This window comes from Choloepus didactylus, chromosome 23 (genome assembly GCF_015220235.1).
Source record: "Choloepus didactylus isolate mChoDid1 chromosome 23, mChoDid1.pri, whole genome shotgun sequence".
Classification (NCBI taxonomy): Eukaryota; Metazoa; Chordata; class Mammalia; order Pilosa; family Megalonychidae; genus Choloepus; species Choloepus didactylus.
In genome coordinates, this window is record NC_051329.1 from 1,080,024 (window position 1) to 1,096,411 (window position 16,388).

Consider the following 16,388-nt stretch of genomic DNA (forward strand, 5'->3'; position numbering starts at 1 on the left):
GTGTTACCTTGGACACTTTATGGCCTTAAGACTGTAACTGTGTAGCCAAATAAACCCCCTTTTTATAAAAGCCAGTCCATCTCTGGTGCTTTGCATTCCGCAGCATTAGCGAACTAGGACAGGTCTCCACTCTCTGGCTCCGGGAGCGGACGCCGAGGCGGCTGTTCTTACCCGTGTGTGTGCCTGTGCCTCCGGCACCCGGGAAGGGAGGTTTCTTGTCAAGAAGTTATTCCTGAGCACACCTGGGTGCTGGGAAACGGGATTTGCCTTTCAAAGCTCGATCCAGTCAAATCCTGCCTCGGGGGAAGGGTCCGGCAAAGCGAAGCGTCGACGGGCAGGTGGGGGCCTCAGCGCACGATGCGGAGGGACACGGAGCGGGTGTCAGTCTTTCCTAAAAACCAAGTTCACATGCGGGGTCTCCAAAAATCACACACACTGTTCCCTCCAAAGTGCGTCCGAAGCCCTGGCTTTTTCTGGTAAAGGGGCTCCTCTGCTGCGGACGGCGCTGGGGGAGCGTCCTGGGTGTGTGCGGCTGAGAGCGCCCGGGGGCGGGAGGCAGGGCCGGGGCCCACCCTGCTTCACCCCAGTTTGCGCTCCTCACCCCGATAACACGGCCGCACCCATACTAGACTGAGTCGTGTTGGAGGGATGGACGGATGGACAGGTGGAGGGTTGGGTTCAGTTGGAGGGACAGACAGACACTCAAGAAAGCACCAGAACAGCCCCAGATTGTCCTCACCGTCCTAAGGGCAGGCCGCCCCTGGAGGGAGACCCTGGGGACCCGGAAAGCTGCTTGCCTCCTGTTGCTGGGCAGCCCGCCTCTCCGGACGGCCCTCAGGAGGGAGGCCACTGGGCATCACAGTCCCACAGCACTGCGGGGTCTGCAGCCCAGGACACGCTGCCCAGGGGTGGCCGAGGGGGTGACAACGGGAGCTCCGGCCGCTCCGTGAGCCAGCCCCCCACAACCACCCCAGAAGGTGCCGGGGAGCCAGGCTGGGCGCCCGCCCACCCCACAGCTGCTCTCCCCGGCACCCCTCACGCGAACCGAGGAGGGGCTGCCGTGACCGTGCGCTCCTGGGGAGCCCCCGCTGTGCCGGCTCCTCACCCCTCCTGGGGACCGAGGGTGGAGGGAGACCCCGGCTCTTGTTCACATTCTCGGGGTTCACTGAGCCATGCTCTTCTCTTCCACGGGGCCTCCCTCTAGGCTGGCCCGCTCCCCTTCACCCTCCCTCCCCCTTACCCCAACCCCCACCAGCCATGTGCCCCCTGTGTGCCGTCACCCGAGCGAGGCGCTCACTCCGTGCGCTGTCCCCGAGGCCTCGGGTGGGGAGAGTGGCTCCTCTGGCTGGGAGGGCGGAGGGGCTGCTCCGTTCCCAGGGCTCGAGCTGTGAGTGGGGGCCATCGGGGGGCGAGGAAGGAGGTGGCTGCCTCTGCCGGGGCCCCCCACGCAGCAGCGTCGCCTGCCCTGGTCCCCGGCCGGAAGCCAGCAGGAGCCTGCGGTCGGGGCCCTGTGGCCAGGGGGGCTGGTGAACCGGCAGCGCCGTGTGCGGACTGTTCTGTCTCTAGGAGCCCCTGCCGCGTCACCTGCAGATGCACGGGGCAGTCCCTGATGGAGCCTCGCTGTCCCCCGCCCACCCACTGCCGCACCATCTCAGCGTCAGGAGATCCAGGTGTTTGTGCCATGTGCCCCCCATGTGCATTTCCACGGGCCGGGCCAGGGGCGGAACCAGGACACCCGTTGGCACCGGCCCAGGGGCCCCAGGGGGCCAGGAGCAGCCTCACTGCTTCATTCTCAGAGCATCATGCTCGGATTTCACGCATCAGAGGAATCTTCCTCTGCAGCAGAGAATAAATAACAGCAGGGACCAGACGCCATCCGAGGCCCCAGCAAGCTGCGCTCCCACCCGCGGAGACCAGCTGCCGACAAACAGCTGGAGGCTGAGGCCCCTGCGCTCACCCCCGCACCCCCGGCAGCTGTCCTGCTCCCCTCCCCATCCCTGACCCCCTACCCTGACCCCCGCAGGAGGACGATGATTGGCGGGAGGGCACGACACCTCTCCTGCTGGCCATGGCTCCGTTAGCCCCCAGGACCCCGCCTGGACCCCGCCTGGACCCACCGTCTTTGAACCGCTATTGTGGACATTTGCCTGGGGGCACCCCAGAATCCAACTCCCCTTTTCCAAACACCCCTTGGGGCGGTCCTCTCTCCTGAACACTCCTGGTGGAGGGGGGGGGTCCCACCTGGCAGCTCAGAGCTCGAGGCGGGGGCTCCCCTCCCTCCCCGGGGCTGAGAGGTGGGGGAGGATGTGGGGGCTGCAGACCCCCGGGGGCCGGCTGGGCCTGGGAGGAGCGAGGGGTGCAGTGCTGGGCGCCTCGACACTGCCCTGTGACCCAGTGACCGGCGCCCTCCGCAGAGGTTCTCTCCTGGCGAAAGCCGCCCGGGAGCTTCCGTCACTGGCAACCCAGGCTCCGGCCGGGGCCTCCCCGGGAGCGCTGTGGCCGTGGGGTCCTGGCCCCCGTCCGTGTGGGCTTGGGGGTCTGTCCGTCTGCCTCCCCAGCCCTGACCAGACCCTCCCGCCCAGCCTTGCTGGCTTGCCGATGCTGCGCGGGTGCACGATGCCCCCGTCACCGAGGTCTCGGCTTGCTCTGCCAGCTCACGGGCACGTCGGGCCAGGGTACAGGGGCCCCCACCCCTGAGACCACTGTCGGGAGCGAGACCTGCCCGGCAAGGCCCTCAGGGCTCGCAGGACCCGGTGAGGAGTGTTGCCTGGGCTGGGGGAGGCAGCGCTGTCCTCCCTGGGACATGGAGCCGCGCCTCTGGGACCCCAGGGTGGTCCGATGCGCCTCAGGGCCCAAGGACTGCTCATCCCAGCTCAGCGGGGAGCCCCCGCTCCTCTCAGGAGAAAGCACCTTGTAGCCCCCGCCCACCCAGGGCCCACCACCACCACCAGGCACACGTGCACCTGCACACACACACACATGCACACGCTCACACCTGTGCACACACACAGGCTGGGGTCATCCTTGTCCCACTTACATTTATGGCGTCTTCGCCGGCGACGCTCCACCTTCTTGACTCGCAAGATGGCGGGTGCGCACGGTTTGGGATGGAGGTTGGTTTCCGTTCCGGCCGCCCCATTTACCAGTCGTGCAGTTGCCGCACACCACTTACCCTTTCGTGCCTCCGTTTCCTCGTTCTTAAAAATGGGCTTGACCGTGTCTACTTCATGGGGTTGCTTGAAGATTGTGCGAGGAGCTGTCTGCAAGGCTGAGGACGGTGCCCGTCTGTGGACAGTGCTCAGTGAAACGTTAGCTACAGCAGACGGACGGATGGACAGGTGGGTGGGGTGGGGGGTGGGCAGACTATTAGGCTGAACCCCGTGAAATTGCGTATATTCGACTATTTTTGACCAACACAAAAGGCAGTTTCATGTGATTTGACCTAATAGGTGAATTTGCCACTGCCGTGACTCTGATTTCCAAGTGACTGCAGTTCTCTTCCTGTAATCCTCTTGAAACACAAAATGAAATTTTCTTCCATCACACGCTGGCATCTTGAGGTAATCCTTAAGAACATGGGGAGTTTGCAGTGAAATTAAATATGATGGAGAGATCAAAGGTAGTATTAATATATTTTTGTTTAAATTTTTTTTTTTATAAAAGCAAAACATTGTCAGTATTAAAATGCTGAAACATAGAATAGAAAATAAAACTGCTTTTTCCAAGGTGGCCACTAAGAGTTTCTATATAGTTCTCCAAATTTATATACGTGTGAAATTTAAAAATTTTTCTTTGTACGGAAGTAGCCTATTTTTCTGAAAAGCCTGCTGTTTTGAGATCAGCAACAGCAGATGCACACTTCTGGTTGCTGGAGGCTGTGAGGGGCCTGCAGCTTCTGACCCGCAGAGAAGCCTACGGGATCGGGCAGGGGCTGCCCTGCAGGGGTCCGGGAGGGGGGACCAGGATGCCCAGGGCAGGCTCCATGGGGTCCCTGTGTCCCCAGGGAGGCTCCTGGAGTGTGGCCCTTGGGCATCCCCACGGGAGCTTGGAAAGGTTCTGCTGCCCAGGCCATCTGCAGCGTTGCCATGTGCTGACCCAGGTGAGGCTGGAGGGCCTGGTGTCCGCCCTGTCCCGGGCGGGGCCGGAGGGCCTGGTGTCCGCCCTGTCCCAGGCGGGGCCGGAGGGCCTGGTGTCCACACTGTCCTGGGCGAGGCCGGAGGGCCTGGTGTCCGCCCTGTCCTGGGTGAGGCCGGCGCAGCAGGGCTGGGGTGCCATTCCAGCAGGCACCCGGGCAGAGGCTCGTGACTTTACCAAGACACCTCGGTGCCGAGGGAAGACAGGAAGAGGCCACCGCACAGCCCAGGAGCGTCGAGGGCTGGAATGCCAACCCCTCCCTGCAGGGCGGCCCCCAAGCAGCGTTAAATGAGCTCGGAGTCAAGAAAGGTCCTCCGTAAAGATGCTGTACGGGCACCTTCGTGTCCCCTGAAGCTGTGCCGCTGGCAATTGTTTTCCCCTCCAGGCTCCCTCTGCGGAAGCTCCAGCTCCTTGACGGCAGAGGCCTCCAGAACTGAGCGTTCTGATCACCGCGGTGGCGTGAGGGACGCGGGGAAAAAGCAGAGAGAAGTGGGAACGGGCTTCAGTGCAAATGTTGGAAGAGGGCCGCTGGCGCGGGAGGCCTGGCGGGCGCTGGGTGCAGTGGGGGTGGCGCACCCCGTGCCCACCCAGCACTGCGGGCCCCCTCTGGGCTCACCCCGGGGGAGCCGTGTGGCTGGGCAGCCGACTAGGCCTTTCCAGATCCCAGCCCCTCGAGCAACGGGCCCGCGCCGGTGCCAACACCTCTGTTCCGAAGGCCGTCATCTGGGACGGGGTTCCAGTCTGGGCCTCATCGGGGTGCAGGGGAAGGTGCACCGAGACCTTCACCCTAGGAAAGCAGTGATGGTGCCTGAGGAGCTGCTGGGCTTGGAGGCTGCGAGCCACTGCGTGGGGGGGAAGGGGCTCGGGGCAGTTACCCGAGTCGATTGAGGTGATCAGGGTTGCACAGGGTGGGTGAGACGGTGGCGTTTGACCAGGTGGCTTCCATTTGGTGACCCCCGCGGCTCCGCGGGCAGTGCCTCCGGAGGCTTAGAGCCCAGCAGGAAGTTTCAGCCTCCGCGTCCCCAGGTCTCAGGCTCAAAGCTCTGCCCTGCCCCACCCCAGCTCTGTGACCTCGGGTATGTTACTGAACCTCTCTGGGCCTCAGATCGTGTTTCCATCGGCAAAGTGCAGGTGAGGATCATCAGACAGGAAGGTTCGGTTTCCCTCCAGCCCACTGCCCCATCCTGGGCCAGCCTTTTCAGTTAGGAAACAACAGAAAACCCGCTAACTGAGGCTTTGGCAGGCAGAGACGTCTAAGTCTCATGAAGCACAGAAGTGGCAACACGACTCCACAGTCTCCTTGGGAATGCAGACCCTTTCCAGCCTCTCACCCACCATCCTAATGGTGTAGACCTTGAGCCTCAGGTTTGTCACCTCGTAGTCCCAAGATTGCTGCCACACCTCTGGACCTCACACCCACATTCCTGGCAGAAAGAAGGGCAGAGGGCCAAAGGGGCCTGCTGGGTGAATCTGTCCTTTTCCATCAGGACAAACCAAAGCTTTCCCACAAGCCCCATCCTGAAACTTCTGCTCCCATCTCATTGGCTGGGAAGTCGGGGGTTTGTGAGTGGTATTTGAGCCCACCATTAGCAGTGTCCTGCGCCACACCCCATTGCACCTGGACTGTGCCCCCCACTGGGCCCACCATCCTGTCCCCCACGATCCGATCCGTTCTCTGCTCAGCACACTACAGTGCCACACTCTCCTTCAAGAGCGCAGACCTGGTTGTGCCTAAAACCAGAGCCCTGGGAGGCCCCCCAGACCCTGCCTGTCTGACCCCTGCCTGCACTGGGCCCGGCTCAGGCCTGTCCCCCGCTGTGCCCCCAGCCACTGCCCCCTGCCCCCATTGCCCACTGCCCCCCACCGCACCCCACTGTGCCTCCATTGCCCACTGCCCCCCACCGCACCCCACTGTGCCCCCTGCCCACTGTCCCCCACTATGCCCCAGCCACTGCCCCCTGCCCCCATTGCCCACTGCCGCCCACCGCACCCCACTGTGCCCCCATTGCCCACTGCCCCCCACCACACCCCACTGTCCCCCACTGTGCCCCAGCCACTGTCCCCTGCCCCCATTGCCTACTGCCCCCCACCGCACCCCACTGTGCCCCCTGCCCACTGTCCCCCACTATGCCCCAGCCATTGCCCCCTGCCGCCCACCGCACCCCACTGTGCCCCCATTGCCCACTGCCCCCCACTGTGCCCCCAGCCACTGCCCCCTGCCCTCATTGCTCACTGCCCCCCTGTCCCACCCCAGCCCACAGCCTGGGCCCTGCCCCCTGACCCACGTGCCCCGAGCACCAGGCTCCGGCCTCGCCTCCCATCTTGCCTCGCCGCTCGCTGCTCCCTGGTCTCACCGCCAGCCTTGGCTCCCTGTTGCTGCTGCGGGGAAGCCTGTGCTGCCTCCCGCCGAGGCCTCAGCACCGTCTCTGGTGCTCAGGGCCATGTGGATGCATCGCCGTCTCCCCTCGAGGTCTGCGCTCCCCTTCCCACAGCACCCCCCGCCTGGAGGAGAAACCCTGAGTTCCTTCAGCTTTGGCGATTGAGCTGGAAGACCTTCTCCTTCCACAGAGGGCCCCAGCTGCCTGCACGTCCCTCCCTGCCGACAGCCCGCAGCGGCCCGCAGGACGCACGAGCGACTTGGACCTGAGGCTTCAGCTGCGGCCTCGAGCCCCAGGGAGGCTCCTCCCTCCTCGCTGCCCGGACCCCAGCCCCAGGCCTGCACATGTTGGCATGACGCCGGTCTCCCCACCACCGAGCTCTGCAGCTGCAACACCCCTCAGCTTCGTCCAAGTGATTCCGGAACTTTCCCAGCTGTCCCAGATTCTCAGATATTACATGAGTGACCACATGATTTATCGTCCAGGCCAGAGAGTCAAAAGAGGTGCTTTTAATAGTGTCCCCAAGCATGGCGTGGCCTGGGGTCACCTGGTCAGAGGGAGCGTGGGACCACACAGACCCAGTCAGCATCTGCCAAGTCCTCTCATGTGAGGTGGCCTCAGGCAGTGTCTTGACTGTCTATATTTGCTGAACTGGCTTGTAGCAGTCAGCTGTTGGCTGCGTAACAGCCACCCCCAAAACTGGTGACTTAAAGCAACCATTTCCTTAGTGCCCGATTCTGGGGTTGGCAAAGGCAGCCGCATGGAGCAGGTGGTTCTTCTGGCCTCCACTGGGTTCCCGTCAGTGTCGGCATCGGCTCCGGGTTCACTGGGGGCCTGGCTGGGGGCAGGAAGGGGGGCTCCACTGGGCAGAGGGCTCGGCCCTGGGAGAAGCTGCAGAAGCACCCAGCTGGGGGCCCGGGTACCGCTTGGCCCTGGGCTCCCAGCTGCCCCCCCGGCAATGTCTGTCACCTGGTCTGAACAAGGAGCACCAGACTGGTGTCTGGAAGGGGTCAGCGAACCTTCCTGTGGGGTTGCCAGAGGCGAAGAGCTGGGGACTGAGAGCCCCTGAGCCCGCAGGAGTGGGGCCTGTGACTCCCGCAGGAGAACCTCCCTCTGAGCCCTGGTCCTCGGGGACTGCAGTGTCGCTCCCTCAGGCCGGTAGAGGGGAGACTTTATTGCTCGTATTTGCCTGGAATTTATAGAGGGGTTAAACTATTTCTCTTAAAGCTGTGATTTTAGAGCCTTTTAAATTCTCACTTTTGCATAAGCGTCCATCTCCCAGGGAAAGCGGCAGAAAGTATTTCTGCCAGTAAGATGATGTATGGATCCCTTGTATTGCAATATATTAAAAAAATTACAAGGTCACTAACTCTAATAGAGAAAAGAGAAATGCTTCTGGAGCCAGGCTGCCGGATTTAGGGCTGATCCCTGGGTTTGAACCGGGAAAGCTGCATTCATTGGCGATTGGTGTGCTGGTCACCCCGAGTCTGCAGCCAGTGGCGGGGGGCAGCCTGCTGAAGCTATTTCCCATTTCTCAGGGACTCGGAAGAGCTGGACACTGGCTGAGTGAATGGAGAGCTCGTTGCTCCTCGGCTTTGTAGTTCTCGAGGTTAGGGGATATCCCCTGAGCCTGAACTGAACGTCGCTGGCCTCCCCAGCCAGCTCGGTCACCAGCGACGCCCCAGCTCCCAGCGCCTGCAGATATTTGACCTTTCCCCACTTGAGGAGAAGCTTTGGCGTAACTCTGGGTCTCTCTGGAAATAAGAGTGGAGACCCCAGAGCCAAGATCCTGCGGCTGCGTTTTGCCCATGAAGGGGAGAAGATTCTAGAGACAAGCTTTAGGGGAAGGTCACTCAGAGCGCCCCGCAGCTCAGCAGACACGGCTCGAGCCCACAACCCCAGACACCGCTGTCTGTAACTGCAGAGCCACAGCGCATGGGGCAATTTAAAATTACATTCAAATCAGCAAAATGACACAGAATGAAAACTTCGGTCCCTCGTCGCCCCAGCCTGGTGCAGGGGCCCGGTGGCCACGCGTGGCGGTGGCTTCCATGTTGGGGAGCACAGGGGGGCATTCCCGTCACTGCAGAAGGGCCACGGACTCACTGGGCTGCACGACCGCTATTAAATTCCAAAAGGGGCTCATGCATCGTGACCATCGGTAATATGAAAATTTACCTTGCCTGGTAGTGACTCTTTCCTGAGCCGACTCCTCTACCCCCACAGCGTCCCAGGCTCCCGCAGCCCCACGGGCGCAGCACAGACAGGATTACGTGGGATGCAAAAGGGCAGCTGCAGTGTCCAGAGGCCGAGGAGGGCGGCCCCGGGAAGGCGGTGACACCGCCGAGCATGCGGAGGTCGGGGAGGGGGTTCCCAACAGCGGCGGCCAGTGCAGGGGCCAGGGTGGGCCTGGGGCCAGATCCTTGAAGAGTGGGGTGGCCTGCATGGCAGGGGAGCAGGAACGGGGAGTCCGAGAGGGGACGGCATCATGGGCCCCGGCGGACCTGGCATCTCCCAGAGCGAGACGGGGCCAGTGCAGGGCTTGGATGATGGGGGGCGGGGGGTGACAGTTAACCTGGGGTTTTAACAGGCCACCCCTGGCCTCTGCGTTGAGCAAAGACGGGGGCAGCGACAGCAGGGCAGGGGGTGCCTCTCGGGAAACCAGCCATGCGTGCCATGCATGGAGAACCACAAAGCTTTTCCTGCAGGGCTCGCCCTGTTCCCGTTCAGCCTAAGGCCTTGGACAAAGACTCCTGGGCTCACAGAGGGTCCGCATATGCTTCCCAGCCTCCCTTGCAGCTGGGGGGTCCCGTGACGTGCTTGGCCGTGGCACGCGGGCTGAGATGATGCAAGCCACAGGCAGGCACGGCCTCTAAACCTGCTGAACACCTGTGACGAGGCAGCAGAGGCCCACACCCCAGAGGCGTTGTCTTTGACGTTGGGGCTCATCTGGGGCCCCAGCCAGCTTTGCCCGCCTCACGGCTCACATTGGCAGGGCCGGTCGGTGCTGCAGGGAGGGAGGGAGACCCCACACTGGGTCCTGAGTGGATATGACATCACCATGTCACGGTGGCCGCTGGGGCTGCCTGTTCCCCCCAGAAACACCGAGGGATGGAGCAAGGCCAAGGGTCACCACTCCGAGTCTCGAGGGGAAACTCAGGGAGGATGGATATAGGAATTGGGGCCTGGGCTGGGCGACGTCAGGGACGTTCTTCTGAGGTGGGAAACTTCGGAGAGCGGAACGTGACGCACGTGGGAACAGCGAGCTGGGGGTCCTGCGTGAGTTTTGATGAGCAGGTTGTTCCTCAGAATAATTTAGTTCTTCACTCGATCAAGCATGTCCTGTTATTTTGCCTGTTCTCAGTGTTTGACACCAGGAAGGGAATGGTGTCGGTTTCGGTTCTCAGTGAAGAGCAGAAAAGAGCCAGGACGTCAGCAGAAGGTGGGGGCGGGACCCCGGTCCAGGCAGAAGTTGGGGGGCAGTGTCCCTGCCTCCTGGTGGGCCCCCCAGAGCCCCCTGCCCACGCAGTCACACCACGTGGGCGGTCTCGGGTTGCGGTGGGAGAGGAAACCAGCTGCCCTTGTGCAGCGGAGCTGGAAGGTGTCTCCCGCTCGAGGGACGGGGTGCCCCCCACCGCTGAGGCAAGGGAAGCACACTGGCTCCGGGAATCAAAAACCCCAGTCACGATCCGGCGGGCGAGGCCGGATCACGGGCACCACCAGAACCCGCTTTCTTTCCGTCGTGGTTTGAGCTGATCCCCACCGGGAAAACCAGACAGCGGAGCTCACTGACCCCTCCCCGGGCAAGGCCAGTCCTCTGCAGTCACTAAACAAACGCAGAGGAAACCTCCCCCCGGGGCGGGACTCGGGGTCTTCACGGGACGTGGGGGCAGCGTGCTGCCCAGCGAGCTCGGGGACGCCGTGCGCTGGCTGCTGCCGTGGCCGGGGGTCCCCGTGAGCCGAGAGCGCGCGGACGGGCAGTGGACGGCCAGCCCCCGCCCAGGCCGGGGAGTCCGACTCGCACAATCAGGACCCGGCGGGTACCCGCGGGTGGCGTCAGGCAGTGCCGTGAGTGACCGGCTGGGAGGGGCGTCCGCTTCCTGCCCTCCTGCGGGTGACCCGGCTTTCTGACACAGGCTCGGATCGCCTCCCACCAGGAGGGTCTGGACCCCTGTACTGGGTGGGTGTGCGGCCCCTAAAGACGTGTCCCCTCGGTGCCGTGAGGGTGGCCTTGTCTGGGAACAGCTCTTTGCGGGTGTGAGGCAGCCACTCTCTCTGTGAGGCCATGTGGGCTAGGCTGGGCTCAAAGCCACGGACGAGCGTCCTCAGTGGAGAAAGTCACAAGGAGCCACACAGAGGGGCAGGCAGGGAGGAGCCTCCTGGGGGGCCCCCCGGGCTCTGCACCCCGACTCCAGGCCTCGGGCCTCAAGAGCTGTGCAGGGTAAACCTCTGCTGTTTGAAGCTCCCACTTCGTGGCAATGTGTTAACGCAGGCTCTGAAAACTGACGAAACCAGCCCCAGGCCTGCAGCCCTCCGGAGGGGCCGCTGCCCGTCCCAGGCGGCCGAGGCAACGCGAGGGCACAGCTCGGGGAGGCGCGTCTCGGCCACGAGGACAAGGGACGGAGCAACCCACAGACGGCGGAGTCCACTCCTGAGAGCGAGGAGCGCCGTTAAACCAGCCGTCAGGATTGAGGGTAGAAACGCAGCGCCGTGAAGCTGCGGTGCCAGTGTACCTCAGGAAACAGCTCCAAATGCATATTGCAGCGTTGCCCTGACTACTGAAAGGGGACAATCTAAATGTCTAATAACTGAGCAATAATTAAGGAAATTAAGGTCCATCATATCAGCAATTAAAAATGGTTGTATTAACCGTATTAACTATAATGCACCATATTAACTATAAAGTTGTTCCTCTTCATTGGAGATTCCATCCTTGCAGATTGGCCTACCTGCTAAAATCTATTTGCAACACCAAAATCAGTACTCGCAGCACTGTCCTGCCCGTTCACGGACGTGTGCAGAGCGGAGAAAAATTGGGGTCACTGAACCTGCCCTGTCCCAGCTGCGGCCGGGCAGGTGGCCTCTGCCTTCTCGTGTCAGCTCCCAGCCCGTGAACCTTGTCCTTTCACCGTCTGTTGTGCCGTTTTTCCCCTTTTTGTGCTTTTTGTCAATGATTCTGCCTTTTAAAATAGGCGCATAGTGGTGCTGAGGTTCCGCCGCGTGTCCCCAAGTGCAGGAAGGCTGTGGGGGCCTCCCGGGAAACCCGCGTGTCGGACGAGCTGTGTTTGGGCCGAGGGACGGGGCTTGGCTGTGAGCTCACGGGAGATGCAGCGATGGTGCCTGTTAACTGAGGGTCTAAGCAGGAGGCACGTGGACCCAGCCGATGGAAACGTGGACGGGGGCTCGCGGGACCCTCGCCTGGGCTTCCTGGGAGCAGCGGGTCAGGATACACCAACTCCGGGTCACAGTGGCTTCTGGACCCTGATGAGCACGGGGACGAGGGCCGCCCGGGGACCGTGATGTGATGATCATGAGGACAGGGGCTGCACAGGGACCCTGATGTGACACCCGCAGGGACGAGGGCCACCGCACTTGTTGACATGGCTACATGTCTGTGAACTGCTGTTGTGTCTGTACCTGCATGTGCTGCAATCAGCTGTAAGAGACGCAGCCCCGAGGACGGGGCCTGTAGGGGAAACGGGGGCAGCGCAGCAGCGACATGCAGGGCTTTGGGGGCCGGATGCCAGCCCTGCCTCGTCCGTGCTGTGTGACCTTGTGCCGGTGGCTTAACCTCCCTGGCCCTCGGCGGCGTCTGTGCAGTGGGGGGATGAGCGAGATGAGGCGGGAAAGTGTGCAGATTAGCAGCGCCCCAAGGTGTGTAAATTAGGGGCAGCGATCTGCCTGGAAGGGGGCTCGTTCCACAATCGTCAGAGCCATGTCTCGTGGCGGAAGCCACCAGTGCGTCATATGAGCTGTGTTTTCAAGGGGCTGGGACAGGAGGGGAGTGGGAAGATAGTAACAGAAGTTGTGCCTGGTCAGTTCCGTATTGCTCAAGTGAGACAACTCCAAAGTAAGCGTGTGGAGAAGGAGATCGTGGTGTAAATTCGTTTCAAAAAGTTCGGGCCGGCCCCGGAGCTTTGTTTGTGGGGGAAGCAGGCTGTGTAGACTCGGTGGCGTGTGTGTCTGCAATGGCTTGGGGCTGCGCTGTGTGTCAGACGCCCCTTTCTTCCCTTTGCGAGTTCCTCAGTGTGGTCGGGTAGCGTCTGCCCGGCGCACGCCCTCTCTGGACGTGACTAGGCCCCCCGGGGTGCTGGGGTCGCTGCTGACGCGGTGAGCCCGCTGCTGTGCCCCCGCACGCGAGGTGACTCGAGTCCTGGGGTAGCAGGTGAAGGGACACTCTGGGGAAAAATCACTCGATCGTTTATACGTTATTTGCAAGATGAATGAAATTTGGTAGGAAACCCAGACAAGGCGGTGGCCTCGTGCCCAGGTTTGGGTGGGAATTCTCTCCTTTCCTGAAAACGGGCCCAGGGGCACCGAGCTCCGTGCCCAGGGCCGTGACCGAGGGGACGCGTGTCCTGGGGTCCGCGGGGCGGAGGGGCTGCCCGGGTCTGCATGCGAGACCCCTGCGCGGGCCCTCGGTCGGCTCAGCCCCCCGCCCCCAGGTGTGGCAGTGCGGGGGCAGCATGGAGGTGCTGCCCTGCTCCCGCGTGGCACACATCGAGCGCACCCGGAAGCCCTACAACAGCGACATCGACTACTACGCCAAGCGCAACGCGCTGCGGGCGGCCGAGGTGTGGATGGACGACTTCAAGTCCCACGTGTACATGGCCTGGAACATCCCCATGACGGTGAGTGGGCGCCCGGACGGGGGGCGCGGGGACCCAGGGGTGGGAGTCTCGGGTGGGGGCTTGGGGTGGGAGCCTCGGGACAGGGGATGGGGGTGGGAGCCTCGGGCGGGGGACGCGGGGTGGGAGCCTCGGGCCACCCTCACTGGGAGCGCCCCACGGAGTCACATTCCCAGGGCTCCGTGGCGGAAAGCACAGCTGCCAGTACTTGAGTGAGTGGGGGCAGCCTTGCCCCAGGGCCTGGCCACGGCCTTTTGGGGGGCACCAGCCTGTGATGAGGGCCCCGGATGGAGCCTGGGGATGTGGGGTTGTCCCCAAAGCACGTTGGACACGTCTCGTGGCTGCCAGTGGCCGCCCACAAGGGCTTGTTTCCAGCAGGCACCAGGCTAGTGCCCTGTCCCCCCGGCGTGTGGGGAGCCCGCTGGGGAGGAGCCCCTGGGCCTCGGGTCCGGTGCTCCTCCTGGGGCTTGGCCACACAGACGGGGTCGACCGTCCCCCAGCTGACCCAGGGGTCAAGCCGATGGCCCAGACCCCCACCCTAAACTCAGACCCTGTGGCGTGGCCCCAGGCCCCCAGTAAAGTCACCCAGCCGAGGGCCCGGTGGGGCCTCCAGGGCCTGCAGGGGTCCGTCCTGCCCGAGCCCTCTGGCCGCAGGGGTGACACGGTGAGGCCCCCAGGCCTGCGGAGCCGGCCCTGCCTTGCGCCCCCGTCCTGGCCCCTGGTCTCCCACAGGACCCACTGCACAGCCCTGCAGGACTGGGGGGCGCCGGGGAGGGCCCCGAGCCCCCGTGGTCCGACATGGACACGCTGGGTGTGGCTCACTCGGGCTGGTCCCGCCCTGCAGAACCCGGGGGTGGACTTCGGGGACGTGACCGAGCGGCTGGCCCTGCGCCAGAGGCTGAACTGCCGCAGCTTCGCCTGGTACCTGGGCACCGTGTACCCCGAGATGCGGGTCTACAACGACACCCTAGCGTACGGAGAGGTACTGCTGTCCCGGGGGCCGCCCTGTGCCCCAACATCACGTGTCCTCACAGCCCTGAACCCCCATACCCCGCTGCCCCCACACCCCCGAATCCTCACCTTCATGGTGTAGAGGATGCAGCCCCTTCACAGGTGCACGTGCACACAGCTACCTGAGCCCACACGGACACGCACGTGCACATGCATTTGCACACACGTGCACATGTGAGCAAGCAGACACAGAGACACACACGTACGTCCTCACCATGCCCAGCCACCCTGCAAACACGCTGTGCCTGGGTCCTGTGGGTGCAGAAGCAGATGGGCCAGAGACCCGGGGGTGCCCGGGAAAGGCCGGGAGAGACAGGCCAGTGGGGGGCGGGGGTAGAGCTCCAGGCAGGCGGGCCCAGTGCCCTGAAAGGAGTCGGGGTGGGGGGTGCACAGGACGAGCCTCCAAGGGCAGCGCCCCTCCTGGCAGGTCCCAGCCAGACTGAGGGGAGCCCAGGGCTCTGGCAGGGTGGGCCGGTCCCGGGCCCTCCACGCCGGTCGCTGGCTGGGACACCACCTGGGTGGGGATGCCCAGAGGTGCAGCGGCTTCGGCCATGCCCTCTCCTCACCCAGGCTCCGGGCGGGCGGTCAGAGCAGCTCATGCTGCGGCTGCCGCATGCATGTTCACACGCATGCAGCGTAGGAGCGTCTGCAGAGAGAGCACGAGTCCCCACACAGATGCTCCTGTGCACCTCTGCCCACTGCACCCACATGCGTCCCCGGGACCTGCAGGGACTCGCTACAAGACAGAGCGCTGCATGCACACGTGCACTCACGTCCACCCTGTTCAGTGCGTGTGCCACGACGCACACACGTGCACAGCACAGAGGTTCACACGCATGCAGAGTAGGAGCGTCTGCAGAGAGAGCACGAGTCCGCACACAGATGCTCCTGTGCACCTCTGCCCACTGCACCCACATGCGTCCCCGGGACCTGCAGGGACTCGCTACAAGACAGAGCGCTGCATGCACACGTGCACTCACGTCCACCCTGGTCAGTGCGTGTGCCACGACGCACACACGTGCACAGCACAGAGCTTCACACGCATGTGCACAGCACACCAGCTCTGCCGAGACCTACGTTGATCCGCCTGCTCCCCCAGGCCCAGCCACACTCAGCTCTGTGCAGCCAGCCGCTGGCACCACGCTCACACCCTCTCACCCCATCTGGGCCGCCGCAGCCCCCAGGAAAGCCTCCCACGATGGGCTGTAGACTCTCTGCCCACCTCCCGGGTCTGCCCAAGGGAGACCCGGGCCTCTGCCACGGGAAGGACCGAGCGCGTCCTGGCCCGGCAATGCCCACGATGAGGCAGGAGGAGGCAGCTGGGGTGTCTGCAGAGCCGGGCCTCCCCACTCCCGGGGCTGCCATCCACTCCTCGTCACACACACATCCCGGGGGCACAGAGCTTTCCAGGATGGTGTGGGGTGTGGGCGAAGGCAGCCTCGGTGCGGGCAGGCCGCTGTTCTCCCGGCCTGGGCATCTCACCGGCCCACCTTGTCCTCGGTGAAGGTGGTGCAGCCCTGGCATCGGGAGCCTTGCTGGAGCTTCCTGAGTTCACGCCTGCACTACCTCCTGGGGTGGCAGTGCCGGGCTGTTAGTGCACGCTCCAGCCACGCAGCTGGACACTCGGCGGCCTGTGCCAGGAGCATCGCCGCCTTCCCCCGTGCCTGCCGGAGGGTCAGCTGGGGCCCGGCTGCACAGGGTCTGGAGGTCACGGCCACTGGGGGCTTGGAGGGCGACGGGGCCTCCTGGTGCTGGACCCCGCAGGCTGGGCAGGGCTGATTTCCTGAAGGGCGGCTGCGAGGCCCTTGAGGCTCGGAGCTGGGCCGCAGAGCAAGGCTCCCAGTCCCCTGGATTCCAGCCGGGGCACAGCCCCCAGGCACTTGGAAAAGGGTGCAAATGTGGGGGCCACCAGCCCACCAGGCACCTGTTAGCATCGTCGAGACCCATGTGCTCCACGAGCTCCCAGCACACAGCATGGCTGTCCGTGCCCCCCGAGACTTGCTGCATCACCTCCCCA

At 63.6% G+C, this 16,388-nt stretch overlaps 1 protein-coding gene across 7 annotated transcripts in view; it reads left to right on the forward strand.

The window, feature by feature from the left end:
• GALNT9 (polypeptide N-acetylgalactosaminyltransferase 9) overlaps nt 1-16,388 on the forward strand; it is a 120,788-nt gene that overhangs the window by 99,323 nt on the left and 5,077 nt on the right. For 5 of the 7 annotated variants that reach the window (XM_037816844.1, XM_037816845.1, XM_037816846.1 and 2 more), the window contains exons 7-8: nt 13,178-13,363; nt 14,205-14,342. In XM_037816844.1, coding sequence (XP_037672772.1) covers nt 13,178-13,363; nt 14,205-14,342 — 324 coding nt within the window. Of the gene's footprint in view, nt 1-13,163; nt 13,364-14,204; nt 14,343-16,388 lie in introns of all 7 variants that reach the window. The other 2 variants (XM_037816848.1, XM_037816849.1) reach the window with 1 other exon arrangement.